At 25.4% G+C, this 12,512-nt stretch overlaps 1 protein-coding gene across 1 annotated transcript in view; it reads right to left on the bottom strand.

The window, feature by feature from the left end:
- The window catches only part of LOC100207917 (stomatin-like protein stl-1), a 34,529-nt gene extending 23,132 nt beyond the window's left edge, over positions 1-11,397 (bottom strand). Inside the window, exons 1-7 of the mRNA XM_065792387.1 lie at positions 11,279-11,397; positions 9,437-9,514; positions 9,205-9,279; positions 8,969-9,068; positions 8,722-8,780; positions 7,110-7,182; positions 6,942-7,001 (exon numbers count right to left, since the gene is read on the bottom strand). Of these exons, the coding sequence (XP_065648459.1) occupies positions 6,942-7,001; positions 7,110-7,182; positions 8,722-8,780; positions 8,969-9,068; positions 9,205-9,279; positions 9,437-9,514; positions 11,279-11,323 (490 nt within the window). The 5' untranslated portion in view covers positions 11,324-11,397. The remainder of the gene's footprint in view (positions 1-6,941; positions 7,002-7,109; positions 7,183-8,721; positions 8,781-8,968; positions 9,069-9,204; positions 9,280-9,436; positions 9,515-11,278) is intronic.
- Between the last annotated feature and the right edge of the window lie 1,115 nt (positions 11,398-12,512).

Here is a 12,512-nt window from a genome sequence, read left to right as displayed (position 1 = left end):
AAAAATAATAAGAATAATGTATATGAAACTCACCATATATAAAGAAATTTGTTTTGCAATTACTAGCCAATGCAATGACTTTTAAATGCGATGAATTTTTTCAAAAAACTGCTGCGACTAAATATTATGCTTGTTTTTTAACAAATTTTAAATTTACCTAATTGTAGCAGAGGATTGAATAGCTCGGGAAAGTAGATACAATGATAAAAATTTATAGATTGTTATAATTGTGGGGAGAGGTGAAGAGTTATGTTCAAGTTAGCAAAGATTGGAGGGAATGGTTGTTAGATTGGAGTTGGGGTGGTGGTTACTATTTTCTTTTATATTTTTAAGATTTAACTCTTTTTCATTATTGATAAACACACTTTTAAATCCTGTTTACACTAGAGAACTGGAATACAAATTTACTGGATAGTGTTTATTTTTTTTTTATTGCAGTCTATTTGTTAATTGTTTTTCTGCTGTTTTTTCATTAAACAATAATTGCTACTAAATACTTTAAAGCAGTATTCAAAGTTAGGCAGGCTGGTGAAATGCCAGCTTGCCAACATTTTATAAAATATAAACTTTGCGGTAGTGGTGTAGTGGTAGAGCGTTCACCTCATAAGAGGGAAATTCCGAGTTTGATCTCCAACATCTCTCTGGTAGTACATGCTCAACTTGTTTCTCTGCGCAGCACCCTTGTTCATTAAGGTTCGTGTTTCAAAGTTATAGAGTTAAGAGAAGGTTGTAACCACAACTAAAGTAACCTCCTTGACTGTAGTGGCCTCCTCAAAAAATTAAAAAATTTTGAATCTTGAATCTTCAGTAATAAGATTATTTTTGCTTTGTTTCCTTATTTTAAAATAAATTTTGAAAATACTGAAAACCATCCTGTTACATTTTTTTTTAAGCACTGCTTATAAAAGGTATCAAAAACACAAAACTTTATGCATTAAACTAACTAAAAATTGTTGTTAAAAACTTATTGTTCATGTAATTATTTAACTTTTGCATTTGTTTTAAAAATTATTGTTTTACTTTTTAAACACAAAACTTGACAAACAAGACAGCGGTGTGGAGAAACAAGTTAAGCATGGTACAACCAAGGACGCAGTGGGTTAAAACTCAGAACTTCTCGCTTACAAGGCAAGCGCGCTATCACTATACTACTAATGTATTGGCAGTGGTTTATATTATACATAAGTCATATAAAGTCATATACAGATGTCCCTTCAACCAAGCAAAAGTACCTATTACCTTTGGAAGGTGTGAATGCGGTATATAGAAGAGTGAGGTTTTGGGAGGGGAATATGCGAAAATAAAATATATCATGTAAATACTAAAACAAATTATAAACCAATTATTGAAATTTTAGACAAAATATGAAGTCATAATGCAACATCAAGTCCTGATGTTTACCTCCCATTCATCTACTATCTTCCATAAACCTACCATCCATCTAAAACTTACCATCCATCTATAACATAACATCCAGCTACCACTTAACATCAATTCATTATCACCTGCCATTAAACTAAAAAATTAAGTGCTAGAAGAAAATATTAATTTCCTCTATTGAAAAATACAATATCAACAACACTGTTAAAGATTTCCATACTTATATGGAAATATTTTCCTTTATTAGTACGAAAAGTACCCCATTTAACAAAATTGAAATGAAGTTTTCCTTATTTTAAAATAAATTTTGAAATACAGAAATTTCTGTTGGAAAAAGGTTTTATTGTGGAAGCCAAAGTAAAATTTTAGCATACAAACTTGTCACATTAAAAAGCAATTTTAGATTTTTTAGCTAGCGTATTTTTTAAAAATAACATCTAAAAAGCTAAAGAAATAAAGAATTTTAAATTGTATAGTTCTCCTTTATTTTATCCTATAAAACGAATACCATAAAATATTTATGGTAAATAGTAGTTTCTTTATATTGTCAAATACCAACTTTTAATGAAGCATGTTTAATATATCTTATATATCTTATCGACTATAAATAGTCTATATGTACATTTTTTAAAGTTATTTTCTTATATTGTATTTTTTTTGTTGTTGTTGTAATTCACCTCCCCAAGGCCGAGAAGGCCACTACAGATGAGGAGGCTACTTGTGGTTATAACCCTCTCTCAACTCTACAAATCCGAAACACGAACCTTGACAAACAAGGCCGCTGTGGGGAGAAACAAGTTAAGCACGGTACTACCATTACTACTACTTTTATATGAAACTTTTATGAAACTACTTTTATATGAAACTACTTTTATATGAAAACAAAAAATAAGTACTGTTAACATGGGTAACTATTAACATTACATACATACATACAAATATATATATATGTATATATATAACTATTACAATAAAAAAAAAAAAAAATATTAATAAGAGTTAAGCAATAAAAATATTGATAAGAAAAATAATTTGAGTAATTAAATAAAGTAAAAAGCAAGGGATAAAATTTAAAGAAAAAAGATTATAAAACTTATCAGAATTCAAATTTGAGAAACAAAGAAAGTACTTATTCTTATATTATTATTATTGTTATTACTGTTGTTGTTATTAATATTATTATTATTATTACTATTATTGTTATTATTATTATTATTATTATTATTATTATTATTATTATTATTATATATACTTAAAATGTTAAATGTAAACTTGAAAGGTGTTAACTTAAAATTATTATTTTATTACTATTTGTAAACATCCAAAAAGTTTCTGGATATATACAATTATCTGCACATTTCAATACTTTTGTACTTATTTAAGTGAAATATGAATATATTTTTCTGAAAATTATATTTAGATAAAATTAGATACTCCAATTTGGTTAGTTTTATGGTATTTCTTACTTCTAATTTTATATTTTACTTGTCGATAGTTCATCTTTACATAAGCTTTACAAAATTATAATTCATTCATTATTTATTATCTATTGTAAAATATGTATATCATTTTTGTGTTCACATTTGTATATAGACAAGAAAGCACTTGAAGGTGTTAATAAGTTTGTTAAAAGGATTATAATTCATTCATTATTTATATTTAGAACAAGAAGAAAATAAAAATAATACTTTTCAAAATTATAAAACTGTTTTATACTTTTTAAATATATCTGTATTTTATTAGTCTACCAAAGTAGATATTCTGCATAAAGCAAAAAAAAAAAAAAATAGATGTAAGATAGGTATTATACTTTGGTTTTTAACTTATAACTTTTTTAAAAAATAATAAAAAGTATTTTATTGACTTCATATATTTTTAGTGATGATAGGTAAAAACTATTTCAATTATAAATTATTAATTCTTTGTTATATTATAGTTATTTTAATAACTTTTTTTTTTAGCTAGCTACAGGTTAGAAATAAGTATGTATCTTTATTATTATTATAAATTTGATTTTTGAAATGGCTTTATATTAAATAAAAATAATAATTTGATAAATTAAATTTTCATTAAGGTAAAGTGGTGTAACATTGACACATCTACAGAAAAAAAATTTTTTTATAGCATGCGACAAAAAAAATTTGGTATCCAATATTTCTAAGTGTTTACCAATGATATTGCTGCCATAAAGTGTTAAAAATTTTAATTTTTTGTGTAATATTATTGATTGATAATTATTTTTGTTGCTGTAGTGCCACTGTCAATGTTACCCTCTATTTGGGGTAACATTGACAGTAGAATGTTTTATGCATTAAATGTTAAAAATACCTTATAAGGGTAACACAATAATTGAAATTTCGACAAATAAAATTGAGAAAACATTTGAAATAATACTAGCACCAACCCCCAAGTTGTTTTCTTGGAATTAAAACTTCCTGTATTCATCTGAGCTTGTGACTCGCATTGATATGGAGCTTACTATATTCATGTCATTGATTGCCAGTGTAATCTTATTTTGATTTCTGTTATTACCTGCGCTTCTGATTTCCGTTATTACCTACCTAATAATTACACTTAATGTCAGAGGCTCTGCCGTTGACAACTTCTCACTGGTTATTCTATTTTGTTTTAGTGGAAAAATTCCACAAGTTTCAAAAGCCATTATAGGATTTCGTCAACTGAATGCCCCACCATCTGTAACCAATTTCAGTAATTGTGGAAAAGTTGTTTTATCTACATTTTTGTATCGTGTTATATCATAAAAGGTTTTCAAACAGTTCCACCAAGATGCTTTGACTGTCTTGAAAACACCTACATCTAAAGGCTGTAAAATACTACTTGTATGAGCAGGTAAGCAAAGTAGCTCAATGTTGTTTGCAATAGCTAAGTCTATAACAGTTTTTGATATGTGAGAGTTGTGTCTGTCAAATATTAAAATTTTCGATCCTTCTAATTGGTTTGTTTTGGCGATAGATATCTTTTTAAACCATTCAATGAATTAGGGGGATTTCATCCAACCTGAAAGAGAACAACTGTAACGTGCATTGTCCGACTGCCATTCCATCAGGTGCTGTAATGGTGAAGTCCTTTATAAACAATGTATGGTGATAAAAATTGACCGGTTGCAAAACAGCATACCTGCATTGTGAAAATTGTTTTAGTTGAAGTACCAACTATTTTATATGGATTCTTTAATACGCGTTTGCAGAGAACTTTCTGCTTGCCTATGTCAGTTTGAAATCCTCTTTCATCTACATTGAATATGTTTTGTGGCTTATTCTGTAGATGAATTTTCTCAATAACAACTGCTAGTTTTTCAAAAAAGTCATCAACTATGTTAACATTGCAATGCATACGCACAGTTAGCAGGAAGAGATTGTACAATCTGACGGGTAAGCTCATTTTTCCATCTCTCCTCAAAACCACACATCCAATCAATTCCAGGCTTGCCACTCTTAAGGGTATTGACTCTCCCACTTTTGTTTATGTAATCTTGCACAATACTCACAAAATTGATAACAAACTATCCCAAAGCCCTAGTTTCTGAATTGTATGAACAAGCAACGTTTCTTCTTCTCTTATCAAAACTGTTGGATGCCCAACTTGTTTACAATGCACTTTCTTAAGCTGATTAATTAATGTCGTTCTATTGGTATTGCACATGAATGCTGCTTTACTTATGCTGAAATTGTTTTCACTCACATCATTAATGGCTTTCTTCATAGCTTCCCGATCATACAATCCGTATGTTGAACTTGGTTTTTTGTTGTTGCGAGGCATGATATCATGTGATCAAAAACTTTAAAAAACAAATCATTCATGTATTTACACTTAAAGCATGGCAATAATCACACATTATGAGTAAACTTTGACAGATCTATGGGGTAACTTTGACAATCCTGTCAATGTTACCCCAAAACCGAAATGCATATTTTAAATAAAAAATACTAAAAAATCATTTAAATGCTTAGCATTTACAAACAACATCATAAAAATACACTTAAAATTATATTATAGTATTGTTTAACTTACCTTATAACTAAAGATTTTTAACAGTAAAATAATTAAGTAAAAGTTTAATTTGTGTTTGGCGTATTGTGTCGTTATTTATGTTTACAATTATGTGGATAAAAATAGCTATACTTGTTCATTCAACAGATTACTGTCACAACGGTTAAAATAATTTAAACAATAGTCAACTGGTGACTGGTAAAAACATTTAATATAACACATATCAATCTTACCCATTTGTCAATATAACCCCGCATTACCTTATAGAACAGAAAAAAAAGAAAGGGTTTTGATGTGCAAGGAAAAAAACTGGATTAATAAAAGATTTTATAGCATGAAGGGACATATACAGTAAAAGGATGCAACTTGTTGAATAAGAAACAATCAAGAATTAGTTTTGGCAATTGTAATAGAGACGATAGCTTGTTAGAGCATTGACTATGATTGTATTTGTAGAAAAAAGAAAGAAATGCAACCTTACAACATTGTAAGAGTGACTCAAGCTTGATAGATAAAGCAGGTCTAATTTCTTTTTTTTTATAAATATGTTTATTCACCTTCCCAAGGCTGAAAACACCACTACAGATGAGGAGGCTACTTACTTGTAGTTCTAACCCTCTCTCAACTATACAACTCTGAAACACGAACCTTGACAACCAAGGCCGCTGCGCAGAGAAACACATTGAGCACGGTACTACCAGGGACTTGCTGGGGATCGAACTCAGTACCACTCGCTTATGACGCTCTGCCACTACACCACGACCACATTTACAATGTGCCTTTAGACTTTGTCTGAGAGGGTTGTTATTTGTCAATATAGGAATGCCAACAATATTGCAATCCTTTTTTTCAGTAAACAAATGAGTTTTGTTGGCTAACAAAAATTGCAGATTTTAAGTCCAGAATTTAAATCCATAAGCCACAGCAAGAGAGATGTTCTTGTAAAAAAGATGAAATAAATGATTAATAGAGCAACTGTTTAATATGGTGAAAAATATGGAGTAGAATTAGGTTTGACTTAAAATTGAAGAGTTGGAATATCAACCCTGGTTGTTTACTAATAAAAATATACTAATAATTGTATCATGTGCTTGTTTATACTTTATCATAGTTGTTAATAATTTTTTTTTGAAATCATTCATTACTTTACTAATTTATTATTTATTCATGTATTTGCTGTTAAAGTGAAATGTTAATCACAGGAAATTTAATATTTTTTATGCAAATCAAAGGGAATTGTTTTCAGATAATATTTTCAAAAACATACAATCGATTTTGTATTTAAAATATTCGCTAGAAATAATTTTCATATGAACGGAATATAAACTGCAATATTACTTTTATTTACGGAAACCATCTGGTCATCGCAGCTGAGAGAATTTTTCCGTAAAAAATGCGATATTTCTTTAACAGTGAACATTTACATTCTGTCTAGATAATTGTGTTATACAAGGAAAACAAGAGATGTACGAACAACTAAAAACAATTTGTTCTGGTAAAATATTTTAACTTGTTATAAAAAATTATAAGATTTGTTACTTAAAACATACCAACAATTAAAAGATTGAGAGTATCTCTTTCTTTAAACACTTCATCTAGTGCCATTTTACCTGAAAAAGTAAAAAAATATTATAATAATAAAAAAAAAGCAACCAAAAAGATGAACAATGATAAATCGAAATTTACTTTTACTGACAACTCTACCAAATCATATCTACCAATTTCAGATCTCATTGTTGTTTGAGCTAGTTGGGTTATAGCAAACTGAGGGTCTTCAACTCCATAAGATGCCTATGAAAAATCTTTATTCATATATATATATATATATATAAATTATATATATATATATATATATATATATATATATATATAAATTATATATATATATAAATAAATTATATATATATATAATTATATATATATATATATATATATATATATATATATATATATGTATATATATATATTATATATATATATATAAATTATATATATATACATATATAATATATATATATATAAATTATAAATATATAAATATATATAAATATATATATATATATATATTATATATATATATATATATATATATATATATATATATATATATATATATATATATATGATAATTTGCTGATCTATTGTGATCAGTGTCATAAGGTATAATGAATAAAAATTGTTACAAAGAAAACCGTTATAATAAAAACAATCCGTTAAAAAAACAACATTAAAGAGTGTTGAAAAAAATACAAAAACTCAAATGCTGACAATAACAAACTTTAGTACAAAATGACACCCAAGTTTTGGTTATCTCCATTATCATAAGTGACTCTCTAGTTTTGCAATTCAATTCTCCGGGGTGACAGACAAAGTCTTAGAATTCAACCAGTCAAAAGTTCCATGGTATGTTCCAAAATGTTCTGTAGCATCCAAACTGACCCATTTTTCTTCAATAATATTTTTCTGGGGCTCAACATAACTTAATATAACTTTCTTATTTAATCTCACCAATGTATATACAACTTAGACATTTGGATTTATGCTTGGAGGTAATTTTGTTTTATTATTTAAAAAAATATTACTTAAATTGAACATAACCTTTATCTTTAAAGTTGATTTTAATGTTTAATATATCAATAACAACTGGAATTACTTGGTCAATGAGTATAGTCAGGTATAGATTAACTACATCAAATGAAACAAGAATTTCATTAGGATCTTTTACCATTGCCTAGTTTGATTAAAAAAACTGTTTGAACTAGCAAGCCTTTTTTGTTTTTATTTAGTGTTGGTTAAATAATTCAACAAGATGTTAGTGGGTAATCTTTTTTGAGTTTGTTAGCCTCATTCCATTATCTGACGAATACATTTTAAAGTATGTAGTTGTGTGTAGGTTACCTTATTTTCTCAATTTGCATAATTGTTTTTGAGATTTGATTAACTCATTTTTTTGATTGAGTTAATCTAATCTAGTATTGATCTTTAAAATGTTCTTTTACATTTTTTGTTATAAATAATAAAATATATAATAAATTTTTGCATTAAGTAAAAATAAACTTTAGAGGGGTAGAATGAAATAAAGAAATAGTAATAATGAAAAAAAAATTATAATGAAATAGCTATGATAATATTAATTATTGAATAAACTTTTTGCAAATTTTATTTGACCATGTTGTACAAATATTTTTCTGAATAAGATAATATAAAATTTTAATAAAAAAAAAATAACAAATGAAAATTTAAAAGTTTATATGTTATTTTTTTTACAAGATTTGTTTTTAATAAAATTTTCATATACTTTCACTGGTTAACAAATATCTGTTAAAATACCTGATAAGGATCAACAACGCGAAAAAACAAAACACCATCCAGATTTAAAGAAACATTGTCTAATGAAAAACCATTGAATGTTAAAGTAAAATTTTAAAATTTAATTAAAAAATTTTTTTAAATATTTAAAAAGTAATTAACTCAAATTGTTAATAAGAATTAGTTTTTTTATAAACCTTCTAATTTAATAAAATAATATATTTATTTTCAATATATTCTTAAAAACTGAAAAAATGGCTAGGATTACCTTTAGTAATGGCAGATTGTTGAGGAACTTCACTTGCAATCTCTTTCAGTGATTGCACATACTTGATTTCATCTATTATTGGCAATAAAAAGTTCAAACCCTAAAGGTAAAGAAGAACTATAAAGGACAATAACTTGAAAACCATTGCTTTTTAAATATGAATAAGAAATAAAGAAGTATTAAAGAAACTTTCACTTTCAGTTTTCATTGAAAACAACAACAAATAAAATACTAACTGGTAATAGAGTATTGTAATATTTTCCAAATCTTTCAATTATCCAAGCTTCTTGTTGAGGGACAAACTTTATGATCTAAACAAACAATTTTCAATACAGTTTTTGTTTATTAACAAATCAATTTACAAATAAAAATTTAAATAAATTAAATTATAAATAAAAATTAATAATTACTTGAACTTAAATTTAAAAAATTTCAAAACTATCAATATTGTCATTATTAACTACTCACTGTATTATGAGGTAATGATCTTCTTAAACCGATTCCAGAAGAATAAGTACACAGAGTTAATTTGTAAACTTGTTTGCACTAAATATATAAATATATTTGTGTTCAATTTAAAGTAATGCTTTGGTAAAAAAAAGTGTTTTTAGACCTCTCACGCCTCACTTTTACAATATCAACACCACTTTTTTACTTTTTAATAAAACAATTAAAGATCTCTAATAGTTTCTTGTAGTTTCTGAAACACAAATAGTAAGGAATTCTTAAAGATTTTAAAAATATATTTTATATAAAAGAACAATTTTTAATATTACTAACTTTATTTTAACATTAATAATCTTTTTTTATACATTCTAAAAATTCTTTTTCCTTTTTTTTTTTAAAACATTCTAAATACCTTCAGCTTTCATTCGCTACAACATGTTACCACTTGGGTATATCAACTTGATAGACCCAAGTAGTAACATGCTTCTCCAATCAGCTACTTTGTATTTTAAAACTATAAAGATAGTAACAAGTAAATTTAATTAGGTAATTACTAGCAAACCCTTACAAGAAAACTGCTTTAATTCATACTCACATAATTCAAAATGATCACGTAAATTAAACAGATTCTTTAACCCCCCCTGGATGTTCTTTTCATCATGTAATTTAATATCACTTATTAAGTAGGAGTGCTTTTTGTTTTTAAATATTTTACTGTAGTAAACACTAATTAAATATATTTGAGTGTTTTAAATTTATAAGCTTCTTTGAATTTGCTCGACTCTGGTAGACAGAAATAAAATGGCTGCAAAAAAAAACAAAAACAAGATTACTTTAAAATTACAGTACAACATTTTTAATAAGCTAGCATCTATAGCACACTTGCCACCTGAAAGAAAAAACAAAATAAAGAAAAATCAATTAAGCATTCTTTATAGCACACTTGCTATCTGAAAAAGAAAATAGAACAAAGAAAAATCAGTTAGACATTCTCTACAACACATTTAAAAATTTGTAATTAAAAATGTAAGCCAAATGAAATAAAGAATCATTGAAGTGCTTTATATCAATGCGTGGTAACAAGATTCCAATAAATGGTCATCTTTTAGAAAAAGATCTTAATTTTGCAAATGCATTCAATTACAAAGATTATTCGGTACTAAATGGATGGTTGAGAATTGGAAAGAAATGTAAGCAATATTTTCCTTGAGTTTTAATCTGTATTCAAGTCAAAATAATATCAGAATTTATTATTATTTTATTAATGGTATTACCTTCAATAAGGTCTCTTGGGAGTTAGGATATGTTATTAAAGAGATGACTACTACCGTCAATAAGGTCTCTGGGGATATATTATTAAAAAGATGACTGCACCTTAAGAAGAAACAACCTAACCAACAATTTTAGCTAGATACAAACTAAAAGATATTTTCGATGCAGATGAATTTAGTCTTTATGCTATTAAAATCTTTGCACACCCATAAATATTGTTTAAGTCAAAAACACAGCATAGTAAGATTTATTAAGAAGTCTGAGTCAAACTCTCTTATTGAAAATATTAATGTTTGTGATTGAAAAATCTGCCAACTACTATCACTAAATAACAACTTGCTTTGAAAAAAAAAAATTTTATATTAAGAAATTTCATCATTGATTATCATTAAGCTTATATGTAATTTGATGATAAAATAATATATTTATATTCTACATATATGTATATGTATATACACTTATTATAGGTTATTATAGGTATACAAACTCAGTTCCAAAGAGAGACTTAAATTGCAAAAAGATAAAAAAAAAACTAAAATTATGTCAATAAAAATTATTAATTTAACAAATAAATTTGTAAAACATACTTACTTTAAGGAGAGAAGTTGAAAATTGTTGAAGAGTATTTAAATACATGATAAAGTCTTTTTAGTAACTATCTTTTCAGTTTATATTTTTATACATAAAATTTCCTATAACAAAAAAATATATATATATTTATATTAGTAAAAAGTAAAAAAAAAAAATTTTACTATATATATATATATATATATATATATATATATATATATATATATATATATATATATATATAATATATATATATATAGTATAATTTTTTTTTTTTACTTTTTACTAATTTATAGTTGAAAGTTACATCACAAGATAGACAGTAGAAGCTTATTTGATTAAAGACTATGTTGTTTCTAAAAGAATTTGTGATCATTTGTTAATGCTAAAAAAAATAATGTAGTCGACATTATTTTCAAACAATTTATTGGTTCTACATTGTAGAACCAACAAATTGTTTGAAACTGCTTAAGAATACTTAACTCTCAACAGTAATCTGGAGGCCCCCTAGCCTTGAAAAAGTGAATACAGTCAATATATATATATACATATATATATATATATATATATATATATATATATATATATATATATATATATATATATATATATATATATATATATATATACATATATATATATATATATATATATATAAATATATATATATATAATATATATATATATATATATATAATATAATATATATATATATAATATATATACATATATATATATATATATATATATATATATATATATATATATATATATATATATATATATATATATATATATTAGCATTAACAAAAGATCATAAATTCTTTAGAAACAACATAGTCTTTAATCAAATAAACTTCTGCTGTCTGTCTTGTGATGTGACCTTCAAAATATAGATTGATTTCTTGTGCAACTTTTAATAAAAGAGTCCATAAAAGTTTTATGGACAGATATTGTTATGATTAGTATTATAAGGTTGTTACAGTTGTCTAAACTTATCTATTGTATAGGTTCCAAGAATGCAAAACATTCTGCAGAATATTTTCTTCTTTTTTTTATAGCAATTTTCTTTATATTCTAGCAAGACAAGTTATTAATTATTTCATTAATTTCTTTGAAAAATATCTTTTTACTTGTTATTGAATGGTGTCTTTTATCGAAAAATTTTCATAAGTTTTTAAATTTTTATTCATGAAAAACAAGTTTAATTAGACAAAATTACCCTCTTAGGTTTTACCCTAAGTGTAGGGTAAAA

Source organism: Hydra vulgaris, chromosome 03, assembly GCF_038396675.1.
Source record: "Hydra vulgaris chromosome 03, alternate assembly HydraT2T_AEP".
Lineage (NCBI taxonomy): Eukaryota > Metazoa > Cnidaria > Hydrozoa > Anthoathecata > Hydridae > Hydra > Hydra vulgaris.
The sequence above is the reverse complement of the archived record's forward strand: the minus strand, read 5'-3'. Positions and strand labels throughout refer to the sequence as shown.